We start from the raw sequence: 16,626 nt of genomic DNA on the forward strand, positions 1-16,626 counted from the left end.
TATCTTTTTTTTTTCATTAACCCAAATGTTTATTAATAGGGCTTCAGAAACCTCCATTGTGTCTTACCGTGGTGTGTGTTTTTTTAAGTAAGAAGGGGACAGTTCCATTAAAGTCTTTGTAAAATAACTTAAGTCTAAGTCAATGTTATGTCTTTTTAGAAAATAACAAGTCAAGTCAATACTGGAGCAAGTCAACTCCAAGTAAATTCATTGATATAAAAATGAAACGTTAAACTATTAAAATATGATAACCTGCTTTTAAACCTCGAAGCTTTATTCAATTTGCACAGCAAAAAACACACCTTTACAAGAACCAATGCTGTATATTAATGTGCAATAGCAAACAGTATACAGCGACCACAAAAAATAACATGCGTTTTTGGCACAAAAATCGAGAAAATACACATTAATCATGGCTAAATAGGGATTAAACATCTGTTTATAACATTTCGCCAAAAATATAAAACAAGTTCATAAAGGAGTAATATTAAATAGTGGATAAATTGCTTTTAGCTAAGCGTAAGCGCACGTCTTATAGATCGCTTTCAAAACGCTTTTAAAAACGAAAGGAAAAAACGATTTCAAAATAAAGGATTGAACTTTAGCGTAATATTTCGTCGGTATCGAATTTTTATAAACAAATAGCAAAGGGCAACACCATTTGTTACAAATGGGCATTGAAATATCAAAAAGTATAGGACAACTAAATACAAAAAATATACACGAAAGGTATAGGCTTATGCCATAGCTAAATAAAAAAACTTTTAAATGCAACGCGAAAACCTATTTTGCAAAGAAAACGAACTTAAAAATAAATAATCTTACCGCTTACATCTTACAGTTTATTTTAAAAAAGGGTACAAACTCCCCAAATTAACAAAAACAGAACAAGGAGAGGATAATAATGACAGTGCAACGTAGCGTATTCAGATTGAAGAGGCGTGCATATTCAAATGAAGATCGGAAATGAATACGACAGTTCAACACATGCGGTAAAGCAATATACACAGCTTTAGTACGAATGTTTTATACAGGCGCAAATAGTAAACTACGGAACTAGTTAAGCAGGCCTACCGTATTTTAATCGCCGCAAAATAGGACAAAATGTAGCCTACAATTCAAATATCGGTTTCCGAAGAATTTGTCACCTTTTTTGATAGTTACACGCATTTTCAGCAAATGTATTAGGAAAAAGTACAAAAATGGGTCAAATTTAAAATATATTCACAACTGAAATAGTTTTTGTTCTCCTTTAATTTTTTAATGGAAAATAATGAAAATATAAGTGATGGAACTCTCTAAAAAGAATTTTACTTAACTTAGACCGAAACGTCACGTGAATTATAACTCTCAAGATAAGCAAGAAAACCGAAAACGCAAAATGAAGAAATTAGGTTAGTTTTTAGTGTAGTCGGAGAAACATTCGTTTTTCTTCGGGAAAGAAAAAAATCCCCTTTAAATAAGGAACTATGGCAGCTATCATTTGGTTTAGTACAGATATTACCCAGTGGTTGAAGTAGGATAATTACCATACCGGAACGATGAAAAATTTGCTTACTGAAGCGCATAAAATTCTATAAAGATAACATTATAAAGTTAAATAATAAAGGAGCAATCTAAAACAAGTAACGTTGGGAAATCTGCGGTTATCGTTTGATTTGGTTTATTCGCCCGCTGCAGCAGTTTTATTTCGTTAGATTTATTGAGATTGGGTCTAGGATTTATTTAAATTTGAAAAATTTGTGTAAGTTACACGAAGACATGGCTCATAGTAATCAAATTCGAATTATTTATGATATTTGTATTTTTGATTTGTTCACTTAACATTACAAAAAGTTCAGTGAAGAGAATTGGGTCGCCAAAACTTCATGTTGTACTTTCGCTGAGTGTTATATAGGTCGCGGCAAAAAACGGATTAGAAACACTGGTTTAAATACATTAAAGCAGGGGTTCCCAACCTGTGGTACGCGTACCACTAGTGGTACGTGAAGGTCTTTCAGGTGGTACGCGAGTAGCTTTCGTTTTTGCATAAAAACCCGGATTGTCAACAAGAAGCATAGTTGCTTTAAATAGCCGTACAACGCCGTGCAACTGCAGTGGGCGTTAATTATGCCAAATGACTGCTCTTGATAGATATCATCAATTGTTTTATAGCATAATCTACAAATAGCGTTGAATAATTCAAGTTGGAGGCTAAAAAAAGATAAAATTTGATTCGATGAAATTAGTTGTTCTGCAAGAAGTGGTACGCGTGGTAATACTCGAGTGTCCAAGTGGTACGTTATCGTAAAAAGGTTGGAAACCCCTGCATTAAAGGATACGGCGGGATGACCAGTTGTTGTAAATAAAAAACTTACGGCGTAACTGCAAAAAGTATGTTACCAAAACGCTCGCTTTCACCACAGCTCTTACCAAACCCTATAAACGACTCTGTCACCGGACATTGAAGTATCTCGTCGACAGACTGCTGTCTTCATTTAACGGGAAAACGGGGCGTCTGCTTTCTTCCTGCAACGACATCATGTCAGCGTACCCCGTCACTGGTTCCTGGACCACACAGACGCCATTCGGTTCCAGATAACCGTTTTCGTCAACCGCAAGCTCAACTAAATGGTGATCTCCGGTCTCTAAATGGTTTTCACTGTGGCCGTCGCTGCTAACTGTCGCAAAGCTACTTGGCCTTGAACCCCCATTTTTGTCCGATTTTGATTTTCGGCAGCGCCGGTAAACATACAGGATTACGCATAAGGCTATCATTACCGAAATGGCGCCCATCGTGTACGAAAGGATAGGGGTTCGGTGCATCTTCCTTGGTTGGCTCCCTATAGCCACCTGTGAGACCCCTTTGCAAGTGATGTTTTTCGATGGCATCTCCTGGCAGTGTTGTAAAGCCACATCGACCAGATTGTTCTCTTCTAAGTTGCCTGACTCTCGGCATGTAATGTTGAGGACCTTGTGCATTGGACGACTGCATGTTGCGATTGCCTTTAGATAGTGCTGAAAGGAAAAACGTGCAAATAAACAGCGGTATTGGGTATCATACATAAAGAAACATTGTATAGCTTAAACCAGTGATTCTTAGCCTTTTTACTTGTTGCAACCCTTTTAAATTGCCAACCAATCCTCGCACCCCCTTCTAGAATTGCTTAAATAACAAAACCATTGTAATTTTATTTTCATACAATAAACTGATAACATAGTTTTAACAAAATGGGAGTTTTACATTTAACTAATAAGAAAATTAAAAAATAAGAACTATAACAGTTATACATTTTCTGTGTCTAATTCAGCATCCCCGTACCCCCTTAGAACATTTTTCGCACCCCTGGTTAGAAAAGCCTGGTTTAAACTAACTTTATTTATGAAATCGAGCGTATACAGCCTATTTGCAAGGTAAAATACATTATTTTGCAACGTAAAATGCATAATAGAATATACCAGCCAAAATCGTCAAAGATTGGAAAATAACACAGGCAATTCACAGAACACAATTAGAATCAGCAGAATATTCCTGTAATTTGTCAACTTAACAATTCAGTTAAGTAATATTAACCTCGCGCCAGCCTAAATTAGCCCCGAAGCAGCCTCACCTGAATGCGCGCGTTTTCGCAGCCGCAGCTCCAGGGGTTACGTGAGGTCATAATCACGTCGGTTTCTTTGCTGCTTACCAAGGCGTTGCTTATCACGTGCAAGAACCATTCCTTGTGGGCAGTGTGAAGCTGGTTACCGTCCAGGTGCAGCGTTTCCAGATGGCTATATGCACGTACGGAACGCTTTTAAAACTCGTGAAGGCGCAGACCGATTTGCTGGCAAGGCGAAGAAAACGTAAGTGGGAGGCATAATGGGCTTGATACCTTTGTGGGCTGTGTGCCTCTACATTAGCATATTTTCACAGTTATTAGGCCCTTCATTGCATAATTGGCTTAACTTTGTAGTCTTTTTCAAGCATAATACCCTGCATTGCTTAATTTAACGTCACTGTGCACGTGACCGGTGTCCACTGAGGCGTAACTAAGAACTGAACCGAGTGTTTTTTGCGTTTTGTTATTTAATCTATAATATACAGCTTAGATAGCAGCGGCTTGAATCAGTGCGTTACTTATCGTGTTTAGTGAGATTTGTGAATATATACTTAACAAGCAATATCGACCGAGTGAAGTGAACCTGTCTAGAGTTCAAGAAGTTAAGGGCAGGTATTTTAGCGGTCTGCTCCTTGGGAGTCAGATACCAACAAGAAACGTGTAAGAAACCTAGTCAGCCGTTGGCTCTTGCCTTAGAGCCAGTGCCTACTTACTTGTGGCAACTACATGGCTTAAACTCTAAATTTTGTAGGCTATTTGCTTTTACATAGCATATTTTCACAGTTATTAGGTCGTATTTGCAGTAGTCGTGTAATTACTTTTCCGTATGTAAGAAACAAATCGCGGGACACATTCACATGACAGAACAATGATCTTATTTATTAGTATGGTCTTTGGTCAGTTAATAGTGCATTTAATGCTTCTATGGGTAACGGTAGCGGTTCTCAACCGGGGTGACTCGTAACTCTAGGGTGTTATTTTTAACACTCAAGGGCGCCGAACGATTTCAAATTCTTTAGGATTCCAATTTTTGCTCTATTGGTGAGTTTCCTGATACAATTTTTTGTATACGATAAAAGTGCCAAAATTAAAAAAGAACTTCAACCTTGTGCTTAGTTACTGTGCTCTTTCAATTTAGTTTATTGTAACGTTACAGTCAACCACTCAGCAAAAATACGAGCAATGGTGCCGCAAACTATATATAATTTCTGTAGAGTCCCGCAAGCCAAAAAAAGGCTGTGAAACACTGGCTAACGGAATGCCTATTTCTATCACGAATAGGTTTAATTAAACGTTAAAGCAAGTTACGCTGCAAAATGAGTCTTCAGATGCACATTGTTGGTACCAGTACAATTAGTGTGACGAATGACTTAAATTTAAGTCGTTAGAACAAAATTATTGTGTTTGTTATGCTAGGATTGCTTGCAATGGAATGAATATAACAACTCTAAATAGTATACCCTTTATTTTGGTTCTAATCAATTGACTTGGATTTGGCTATGACAGTAACTTGGACTTCCAAGTTGGCTTTGGTAACTCATGATTAGACTTGGAACTTATTTATAAATGACCTGTAATTTATAAATGACCTGTTTACAACACTGTCCGAGATTCAATTTAAAGATTTTCTTACTGCAGATGATCGAATGTCGATGAGTCCAGCGAAGTCAGCCTGTTGTTGGCGAGGTCAATGTCGAGCAATGCTGGGTTGCCGACAAAAGCATCTCGGTCAACCGTCGTTAGTTGATTGTCGTGAAGATCCAGATTGCTGGTAAGTGGTCACTTATTAACTTTTCAGTAAAAGCAATAATTTATGTTTAAAATTATTTATTTTGGGGAAAAATGCATTTTAACGTGGAGAAGTGATGATACTGTTAAAATTAGAAATGTTAAATGCTTAAGACATGAAATTCAGTTTTATAAGCAGGGATACCATATGATCCATATTTATAAGATTTGTCCTTACTTTGAAGGTTTACAATACATCTTTATTGTTCTTATATTTGGAAATGTGACTTACGACCTTAATTTGCTTGCTTTTTTACCAAAGCAACAATTTTAAATGCAAACTTCTTCTATAATATCAAAAATGTCAAATGTTTGTTGTGGTATAAAACTAACTTTTTGTAGTTGTCCTTATTTTAAGTGGTAAAGCAAAGGTAACCATAATTATAAGTTTAACAAAAACCGAAGCTTCATTAAATCCTTGTACAACAACATCCAAAATTATTTTAACCGACCTGAATGTACGAGCTAAAAACATTTTCAAGCTTGTAGATTTGCATGTTTAGGCTTGTAGGCTGGATTGTTGTGTTGTGCAACCTAATTGGTTTATGTATTTGAGCGGGAAAGCGTAGGAATATACAGCAATTACACACTTTTCGTATAAACTTACGTGAGTTTCATAAGATTGGTCCTTCGCCAAGTCGTTAGCAGGTTGTGTGCCAAAACCAGCTTTTCCAGCTTAGGCGCGAGGCAGTTCTGTGGCCACTCCGTTAGCTTGTTGTATGCGATCGAAAAGTACTGGACGCTTTGTAGCCACGACGGCAGCACCACCTCGAACTGGTTGAAGTCCAGGTTAAGGTTAAGATTGTCGAGGCTTGAAAACGTGCTTGGCGGAAGCGTAGCCAGACAGTTGTGCCTCAAATTTAGCTTTTTGAGTTTGGTGAGACCTGCGTAATTGTGCGTGGGCAATTGCCCCCCAACGTGTTAAATGAAGCAGCTCGAAAAATAAACGAAATTCTGTAATTCTGTGGCAGCTAAGTGCTTAAAACGCATTGCATGGTAGCATTGTATTTCGAGGAATTACTCTTATTAAAATGTATGCTGGGTTGTTTAAAGGTTCAAAGTTTTCTGCCCCGGCGCGTATTTTAACACTAAAATCGCAAGCAAGTTTACTCAGGAGACATATGTTGCTTCGTTTTTTCTCGGAAATTTTGGGCTGCAAAAATTGTTCTCCGACGGTCCCAGGTTGCACGTGTGAGTGAATTTTAGAAGGGAGATCCCCATACGTTGTTGTAGGGTGTAGGTTATTAGGCGTAAAAATTTGAACAAAAAATTAACTTCCTAATACCCCGTCTTTGGTTTACAATAAACATAAATTATTCAAAAGGGTTTAGTTTTGTTTCGGTATGATGAGAATAAATAATAACGAAGAATACCCCTTACAAAAAAAAACCTAAAGAATTGTTTATAAAAGGCGTGTACAATAAAGGCATAATGGGCACCCGAACCTGAAGTACAATGCGAAAGATAATGCAAGAAAGACGGAAACATTATTGACGAAATATAACATTAAAAAAACTTTAATTTTCTAAAACAAGTAATCGAACTAAAAGCGATAGCACTACTTTAAAAAAATATACTACTTTAAAAAATATTTTTGCCAGAAAACATTGTTTTATTATATAGATCAGTGTTTCGCAATCTTTTGGGGCTTGCGGAACCCTACGCTAGCTCCAACGTTACAATAAACGAGATTGAACACCACATTGAACTGTGCAACAAGGTTGAAAACCCCTTTTAATTTTTGGCACTTTTATCGTACACAAAACATTGTATCAAGCTTACCAATAGAGCAAACGTTGGAATGCTTAAGAATTTAAGGGGGTTAAAAATGGCACCCTATAGAGTGCCGCGGCACCCCGATTGAGAACAACTTATATAGCTATTTAAGAGCAGTTCGTTAAAATTACTATACAGTCGGTAAAAAAGAGAACACTCTGCTTTCGTAAGGGCCTTAAAATTAGCCTGTATGCGTGTTATTTTCCACACGCGTTGTTTCACCTTCAAACGTTCCGTTGCCGACCTCGGTGATTTGGTTCAAAGCAAGGTTGACTTCCTTCAGCAGCGGGTTGTTTTCGAACGCTTGATCGGGCAAAGTGCTGATGAAGTTGCATTGGAGATGAAGCGTAGTCAGGTTCCTGTATCTCCCCAGCTTTTCTGCGCAAAGTCGCGGTTTCAGTATTAAGAAAAAAACATACATAACAGCCAAGCCTTTATTCGGTTTAGTTAAGCCCACGGTTTTCAAAACGGGGGTCTCGCTGATCAAGGAATTTCGCTAAGGGAAATAGAAAACTTCAGAGATGACGTCACAAAGTTACGTCAAAACGTTTCTATTTTTTATTTTAAAAAGACGAAAGACGAAAAAATATTTTGTGTAGTTTGGAAAAAACTGGCATGAAAAAACTTTAGCGTGACGTCACAAAGTTTCGTCAAAACACGACGTCACAAAGCTACCTTTAAAAGGTGACGTATTTTCCATTTTGGAAATAACGGAAAACACAAAAATGCCTTTGTATAGTTTAGTTTGCCCGAGCTTACATGTCAGAGGGTGCAATGGGACACAAGGCTCTCTTGGGTTTAAACGATTTGAGCAAAGCGAGCTAAGACATGCCAGAAACCTAACATTAAAAAACAGTATTGGCTTTATGTTGTTAAAATAGGGAGAAAATACAGTTTTGTCCTTAATCTGATTCAAGATAGTAAAACTATCTGAGTAGGGAAAATACACGTTAAATTACAGCTGAAAAAATTAAAGCATGACTTAATTAGGTTCAGGATTTAAACTTCTGTAATCGTGTGGTTTCAGTTAAGCTGTAATTTTTTGAGCTTATCGAGTTGGCACGTACTTTTATTCAATCGTAAACCGTTTTGTGTTACCTTTTCGCGGCGTCAGTAACTTAATGCCGGTTTTACAACCGACGAGCTTTCCAGATGCTATTTATTACACCGGTGTAGGTGTGCCTAGAGCCTGTTGAAACACACGTAAAACCCCAGACAAGAGCCCTTTTTCTCGTCAAGGTGTTTTTACCTGTCAAAACGTTCGTCAACTTCCCTGTTAAACCCCACTACCGAAAGACAAGGTTCTACTTGGGATTTTTCAAACTCGTTCCCTTCAAAACAACTGAACGTATAGTGTGTATTGTCCAAGTTTAGTGTCGCGTTTTGCTTATCCAGGTTTTATTTCTTTGAACACGGTCGGAATAAACCTTTTGTGTGTATCATAAACTTTTTTGCACCTTTGTTGAAACTTAGTTGTTGGTTTTGGCTTGTTAAAACTCAATGAAGATTGTAAAATCAAAACATTCATTATTTCTCTTATATAGGAATTGGCAACCAAACCAGCATTTGCCAAAATAACTTTTTTTTTTGTTTGTTTCGATTTTGTTTGTAGGCAAAAAGCTATTTTTTGTTATCTAATCCACAATTGAAATCATATATGGACCGACCTCCATGAGCCCGGCTTTAAATAGATAAGTTGTTATTCTATGATAAGTTTTACGGCTATATACTTGACAAGGTTTCGTAAAACACCTTAGAAACATAGGGCCAAGCCACAGCTTGGATCATCCGAGAGATTTCGGTGTTAGTACAGCTGGCAAATAAACTTAACATGATTTTTGCACCGACCAAACACCTTGCTATTATTTGACATCCAATCAACTTGCTAAGCGGATAGGCTTCGTCGCCAGTTAAAGACAAACTCTAAAATCCCCAACGGGCGACAGCGAAGTTCTTCTTTTGCTGGCAGTCAAGCATTGCGCATTGTGCGGTTTAGGCGAAAAATATACAGGACAAACAGGCAATGTTTACCCTCGGACCCGCACGCACCCGAGACTTAGCTATAGCACAAGTGCGCTGAAATGACAAAGCAGTTTACAATTGAAATAACGTTGACACTGTTTGTAACTCACTTAAGACACGCAACTTAATCGATTTGTTACTACCAGAGGTGTCCGATGCTTGGTATTAAATTGCTATGCTGATACCGATATTTTAATATAAAATACCGCTCCAATCCGACATCAACTGAATTTGTTACGGTGTTAAACTAATCAAAATTGTTTAAAATGAACGCGTGCAAAGATAAAATGATATTCAGGATATTATACTGATATTTGCTTTAGCCTGAGGAAACATATTTATCTTTGATTGTGTTAATGTAATACATTTTATTTTCCTTTCGGAACAAAAACTATTCTACATTGGATCACAATCACTTAGTATCGGGTGATGACTGCGATCCGAAACAATCGTTCATCCCTAGACTTTATAGTCAATAGGCTTCTGAACGAGAAGTTTCGACTTTTAAAAAAGTTGTTATATAAAAACATCTAGAGTTATTATATTCGATGCCAAACTTGCGTACATCGTACAGAATAAAGGCTACGTTTTACAAATGCGTATCAAATTACATTACCAAGCTTTTAATGGGTTAAGTTATTTGACATCTTTATAAATGAACATTGTAAAGCTCTGCCAAAAGGTTGTTGTTATTTTTTTTTAGCTAATATGCGTTATAAATGAAGAATACTTTCTATTTAGTGTCCTGTGCAAAACAAACAAATTACGCACATCATTTGTTGTATTTCTTTCAAACATGCTTTTTAAAAACGCTCATATTGTAGCCTCAGAAAAATATTCTTTGAGAAGTTTAAATATAGAAGTTTAGGCAACTTTCGCGCAAACTGCCGGCCGCGGCCAAAATATGGGCCGCAGAGACATTTTTAGTCGGCCGCGAGTTACTTTTGAATAGCTTAGTGTTATCATGTAGTGGTGGGACGCGTGATCGCTGTAAGTTTATTTTAAAAGTTCGTTTGGCTTAGAATTTTTTTTTGTCTAAGCGTGGCAGACCCATGAGCCAAATGTGGTCCTAAGAGCCTGTCTAACTATATTTTTTGTCAACTTTAACTACATGTTAGGGCAAAATTTTCGCGCTTCGTGCGTATATTCTTAAGATTTATAGTTTGTGTTACATTATGGCATAGCTGTGTTTTGGGCAACAAGGCGACGTGTAATATTTCACCTTTAAAATAATGCCTTCATTTTTACATACTGTATCAATTTGTTTTACATACTATGCATCCATTTGCTATAACGTTTTTCTGCGTTAAATTACGTAATGGCATGTAAAGACAATTAAGTATTAGGGAAACGTCACCTAAAAGTCACCTAAAAAACAAATTATTGACGCTTCAATAGGTAAAAGAATAATACATTGATTACTTGTTGTTATTGGCCGCAAAAAAAAGTTTGCCGACCACTGAACTAGAGCATGGGTCACCAAATAATCGACCCGACCGTTTATTTCGGAGCATGACTTATCTAAAGTCATTGACAGGAGTTTAAACATAACTTGTTTTAAACTCGCCTTTCTCGAGGCTCCGTATGCAGCAGTTCTTCGCTCCGAGCTGAGTCGCGTCCTCCAAACAGAATTCCGGGATAGAACGGAAGACTTCTCCGATGAAGTAGCAGGACTTCTTATGGAATGTTCTTGGAGTCGGCTCGGAGGAGCAGTCAATGTAAGGACACAAGTTTCCATGAGGAGCCTTGCATCTTCTTGATCCGGTTGTTGCCACGGTAACGGAAAAAGATAGGGTGCTAATAACAACGATGACGGAGGCGAGTTTGCATGGCAACTGGAGGCGGTGCTGGATGCGGTCGGACATCACCGGACACAGAGTGGATCACGAAGGAGGCATCTTTGTTTCTTCGCTGGAGCTATTCTGCAGTGTTGTGAACATGTTGTTTGCGAAATCAATCAAGTTTAAGTTAACCTAAACTTTTTAACAAATAGAAATTAAGGTTAAAAACAAACCAAATTTTTTATCTTTTCAAGTCAAATCGTTTTCGAAAGACTTATATTTAGACCAGTGATTTGTCCGAAAGATTTGGGTCAAGTCAAGTCATTTGGCTAAAAGACTTTATATTAAGACTTAAGTCAAGTCAAGTAATTTTGCATTAAAGAACAATTCAAGACATTGAAAACAGTGACTTGTTATTAAAAAGCCTGGCGACACTGTACGATGCTGTATGGCATTAGACAAGAACAACCACACATCGATTACCCAGAGAAGCCAGAAATACATTTAAGTTCTGCGTAAAATATGATTTGATTTAAAGTTTAAATCGTTTACGAAAAACCAACCTTAATGCTGAATCAAGTGTGTGGCGGTCGGTCTTGATGATTCAATTTACCAGCTTTGCTTGTTTGCTGCAAAATACGGAAATCCGTCTATTCCAGCAAGTATTTTTCAGTCTTTATTCCTTCAATTTGTTTTTAGTTGCAAAATAGAAGTCAGCATAAGAAGATTGCAAACCATCGACTAATCTAAGTTGCGCAGTTGCAATCTTTACACAATGACTAAACACTTGAAAAGAAACACGATCCTAGTATATAATAGTTTAGCAATCTAAGGCTTGCCTTTAAATATGCTGTTGCCACCAGGCATAGTATATACTAAAAATAAGTTATTCTGCTATTTATTTGTTTACCAACTTTTCGGCCACCTATTTAGGGAATGTAACCACCTCACGCCAAACAGCACCAAAAGTAAAACGACTAGGCTTGCATTTAAAAAAATCACGCTTGAATGAGACCCTTTGATATTGTAACGCTGCCTGTAATGGACCTGATGGTATTATAGAGGCAAATTAACACAAATGTGTACTAAACTTTTACGGTAATTTGGACGGACGTATACCCACTAGTATTGCGGTACGCTTAGCATTCGCTTTGTCTTGCCTCAAGTCCAGTATCCATTCGTTTTATTTTGAATATGCAATGAACTCGTTAAATTAAACCGAATGAAATGTCGACTCTTTTTAGAAGTTATTTATGTGAGCCGCAGCCGCTGGTCTTTTCGTGGCTCTTCGGGCCTGCAAGTCCCATTTAAACATGATAAGCAGTGGAGAAAGTAAGCCGGAATGAATTGGAACGCCGTGCCGGTAAGCATATCTGTGCACTACATTGCACAATAGCGTCAGTTTTACTATGATTCATTTTTATACGTCCCGTTTTGACTTTTCACACAATCCGGTCAGAAAATTAATCCACTTACACCCACTTGATGATAAGTGTCGCCGTTTAACTCTAAATAGCGGAACGTACCTTGAAATTCTTTGTCTAGTACCCTAGCAAAATAAATACTAAAGTGTGCTACATGTTGCTTAAGATTTCTTAAAACTTGTGCAGCAAACCTAAGACAAAACAAAATGTCGTCCAAAATTAGGTTACTTTTCAATTTTTCGTTTTATTAATAGCTTTAGCTGAAACAAAACACAAGGGTAAGCTTTGCGTAAAACCCTTGGCGCAAATGATTTTGCTAGAACAGAACTTCAGTTCGCACAATGCTATGTTTAGCTCTTACCACCTCTCTTTCTCTTTCCCCATTTCCCCCTCCTATTGAACCTTTCTCTTTTTTCCTAACTGGTGCCTTTTTCTTGTTTTGCTTTCTTCTTCCCTTCTCAAAACGACAAAAACAACCCTTGACTTTCAATGCTAAAAAACAAGATACCATATTCTTTGGTGCCGTTTTACTCAATCTTGGGTTATACAAGTCAAGTAATCACCTTAACACTAACCTCACTTTTCTATTTTTAGTCATTGCATTTAAAGCAGACTCTCCACACTCACTCCTCGTACTTTCATTTGAGCTTCAAAGACCTTAAAAAATCTTCATATAAAACTAATCCGACCATCAAGCGTAAATCAATCCTAATGAACGTCGACAAAGCACGCCGCAGTTCCTGCTTGATTAGTTTCACCCAATGCTGTAATGACTTGACGTAAATGCAATTTAGTCTTTCGCATGAATGACTTGACTTAGACCAAATGTTTTAATTTAATAACTTCAGGTAAAAAATGCCTGTGTTACAAACATTACTGCTTTTAACTGATTACTCGCTTAATGTAAGGTTTTTGTTGTTTGCTTGTCAAAAATAACGATTTGATCACAACGCTGCAATTACCTGTAACGTTCACATTACAACGAAAAAACACTTACTACCGTCCCTTACACTCATACTGACTACTCAATGCAAGAATAAACTGGTTAGTGTCAACTGACAACCAAAGTTCCTGTTTATCTTTTAAGTAAACCGCCATTGCGATAATTAACCTTCACTTATCCCAGTGATTACAACAGACCAAACTGAAGAAATGTCTCTCGCTTTGCCGATCGCCCAACATCATTTGACTAGAAGTTGTTTGCGCAATCTTCGCAGGGCTTTCAAATTTCTCTCAACCCGAAACCACAAAGTTCTTTTTTTAGTTTTTTTTGTAAGCCGAGTCAAGCTTTATCTGTCAAGCTTAGCTGCTTCAAACCTGTTTGATGTCGAACTTCCGAGGCAAGAGCCTTAATTTGTGTAAACTTGAAAAACAAAGAGAACGCCCCTCGCCTTTTCACTTTTACTAAATTCAGCCTGAAGTTATGCTGAATGCAAAATATGTAAATCTGAAAAAAATTATCCGCTGTTTTACAAGAAATATTAAATTAAATACTATTTAAGACTCGCAAACAGAAATTGCCATTGTTGAGATACATTTGTTAAGTATGAGAGTTAACCTCCCTTATTTACCCCTTAACGCGCGCGAAATTAAAATTAAATCCGGCCTAATAAACAATCGAAACGTCCATTACATAATTTATACTGTCGCTGTAACGCCGGTTACACTTGCCTGTTTTAAATACATTTCCTAGGAATACAAAAACAAGAGTAAAAGCTTTAGTTAACCCTCCCTGAATTATCAATCTCAACTATTTAAAAAGGTTGATTTCTCACGCTTAACATAAGCATTGAAAATGTGATTCTCTCGTTTCCGTGCAACCTGTCGTCTGCCTGGTTCAAAGTTTATTTTCTAAGCAAAAGCGCAACCAAGCATTGCACAAGGGTAAACTTCAATACCTAAGAAACACTTTGCGAAGTGTCAAACTACGACAACACAACCGCCTTTTTCGGTTCTCACTATAGTGTTAAATAAGGAACTGTATGGCGTCATTACATTTCGCTTCCATTCAACATTTGATTGCGTGCAAGGCTTCGTAAGAGGAAAATCGGCTTATTGACCTGTCCAACCATGTTAACATATCGTCTGAATGCTTTGCTGATTGTTCTTCTTGGCTGTTGTTTTTTCCTGCCTTTGCAGTGGTTCAAATTTGTCTTTTTGTCTTACCTATATGTTGCGCACTTGTGGATTACTGCGTAAACACTTCGAATCCGAATAGGAAAAAGGGACGATGTATCACGACTTGGCAAACAAGACGGGAATATTTGCTGAGGTAGCTTGAGTTCCTACACAAAAGCGAACTGGCAAAGTTACCGTCTGGTGTTTCAATATTCCTATAGTTATGACGGGTGCGCTCAGAATTTACGGTAATATCGTAATTGCTACTGTTTTTCTTAAAGTTTGACAGCAAAACCCTATTTTAGGAGAAAGCCTGACAAGCCAAACAACTTGGTTAACGTTTTAGTGCCAATACCCATTAATAAAAGTGTAAATATTCTTATTAATAATATGCAGGCAAAACTAATCTAGATACCTACTTCAATTGGTTTGAATATAAACATTGGTTACAATGTTGAATATAAGCAATGGTTGCTATAGACAAGGTAGCGAATTTGCTCATAGCTTACAATAGCAATTCCCACTTTAATTGTTCAACGCCTTAAATAATTATGATTTGGCGTCCTATAACACCCCCAAGTAAATTGTGGCCACAAATGCCGATAAGTACAGCTTAGTACGGCGTTCGATTTCAATTTAGTTCTAACGTCAGCACGGGACAAAACGAACAAAACAGGGGTTCCGCTTTCGCCTAGGGTCTCTGACCCCGCGACAGACCCACGAACGCGTGGGTGTGTTTATCCCTTTCGTGGTTTAGGCGCGTAATCTTACCCTGATAAATGCAAACCAGGACAATGATCGGCGGCTTACGTTTCGAATTGTTACATGAAGCTTTAAACGTAATCGTGCAACAAGACTGAAATTGGAATAACATCAATATCGCAATGAAAACAAGTTCGTAAAATAAGACCAAAGTTGACAGACAAATAAAAGTAGGAACAAGACCAAAACCGTTAGAATAGGAGTTAACAAAGTTTTACATAACCCCAAACCGTAGCCCAACTCTATCACCATAATATAAAAGTAGCTTACTTTGGGTAAACGTTGCCAAGAAATCTCTATTTAAACATTATGTATGCTTGTGTAGCAGTGTGTGCTACACCAAAGTTCTCAAATCAACTGGGAATTTATTTTAGACCAGTTATCTACCTTACTTTGTTTTCACATGGCCAAGAAATCTCTATTTTAACATCATCTACCTATATTCTTTTGTGACAGTGCGTACACCAAAATTTCCAAATCAACTGGGAATTTATTTAAAAACAGCTGGCTTCTAAGTTGTCTAGTGCAAATTTTGTGTCCTGAAAACAGTCGTCTACTTAATCAAGCCGTTTTTAACCAACATCAACTGAAATCCCAAACCACTGTCATGGTAAAATGATAAACTTATTGTATTCCTGGCAATACTTTGCAAAGCAAATCACAAAAACAAAACATAAAGTTGGGAAACTGTTTTACACGAAAGTTTTGAGAAATAAAACTGTAAGAAACCTTGTCAAAAATTATTCAATATAAACTGTCTACCTAAATCTGATTAATCTAAATGACTTATCTGAGTCAAGGTATTGACTAAATGACCAGAGTCAAATAAGTCTATAAAACCAATGATCCAAGTAAAAAAAACACCGAAGCGACTCCTGATTTTTAAGCCATTGAAAAAGTACACAAATGTGCGACGAACAAAAAGTCACATCAGCCCCTTCAATGATATCTGTTAATCCCGGCTAATGTTTGCTCGATTTCATTTACGTCATTACGAGGTGTCGAATTTCACAAAGGCCGTAACCCGATGTCCGATGAAACGAGTTTAGTGGGATAAGTTTACCACTCAAACGGAACAAAAAGATTTGCCGATTTAAACCCACTGCACCGTTGTATGTGTTGCCAAACAACCCAGTGTGCTGAATAGGTTGTGCCAGTTCTATAGGAGTGTACGATAACATCGAATCGAAGCCGATACCCGATGTATCGAAAATCGCCCGATATTAGGGTGATATCGCTGCCGTTCCTTTACCAAATTAAAAAAAAAACAACCTTTGCACGTTTTATCGTCAACAATTAACTAATGACGTCATTTGGTATTGTCAACTATTTTGCTAATAAGGTTATACTAATGACGTCATTTGGGATCAGATA

At 37.3% G+C, this 16,626-nt stretch overlaps 1 protein-coding gene across 1 annotated transcript; it reads right to left on the reverse strand.

Moving 5' to 3' along the window:
* Nucleotides 1-262: 262 nt before the first annotated feature.
* Nucleotides 263-12,049, reverse strand: LOC146131976 (uncharacterized). Its single transcript, XM_083396993.1, has 7 exons — nucleotides 11,512-12,049; nucleotides 10,735-11,089; nucleotides 7,368-7,523; nucleotides 5,977-6,253; nucleotides 5,215-5,349; nucleotides 3,591-3,753; nucleotides 263-2,997 (listed from the first exon to the last, which is right to left on the reverse strand). The coding sequence occupies exons 2-7, from the start codon at nucleotides 11,030-11,032 to the stop codon at nucleotides 2,434-2,436; spliced, it is 1,593 nt and encodes a 530-aa protein (XP_083253119.1). The 5' UTR covers nucleotides 11,033-11,089; nucleotides 11,512-12,049; the 3' UTR covers nucleotides 263-2,433.
* Between the last annotated feature and the right edge of the window lie 4,577 nt (nucleotides 12,050-16,626).

The sequence above is a fragment of the Ascidiella aspersa genome, chromosome 9 (genome assembly GCF_963924565.1).
Source record: "Ascidiella aspersa chromosome 9, kaAscAspe10.2, whole genome shotgun sequence".
Lineage (NCBI taxonomy): Eukaryota > Metazoa > Chordata > Ascidiacea > Phlebobranchia > Ascidiidae > Ascidiella > Ascidiella aspersa.

What these genes read in the sequence shown, in the direction of transcription:
- LOC146131976 (XM_083396993.1), bottom strand. Translation starts at nt 11,032, where the DNA reads ATGTCCGACCGCATCCAGCACCGCCTCCAGTTGCCATGCAAACTCGCC. An exon ending in CATACGGAGCCTCGAGAAAG is followed by an intron (nt 7,524 to 10,734) that starts GCGAGTTTAAAA and finishes GACTTTGCGCAG; the next exon opens with AAAAGCTGGGGAGATACAGG. An exon ending in ACCAATCTTATGAAACTCAC is followed by an intron (nt 5,350 to 5,976) that starts GTAAGTTTATAC and finishes ACCACTTACCAG; the next exon opens with CAATCTGGATCTTCACGACA.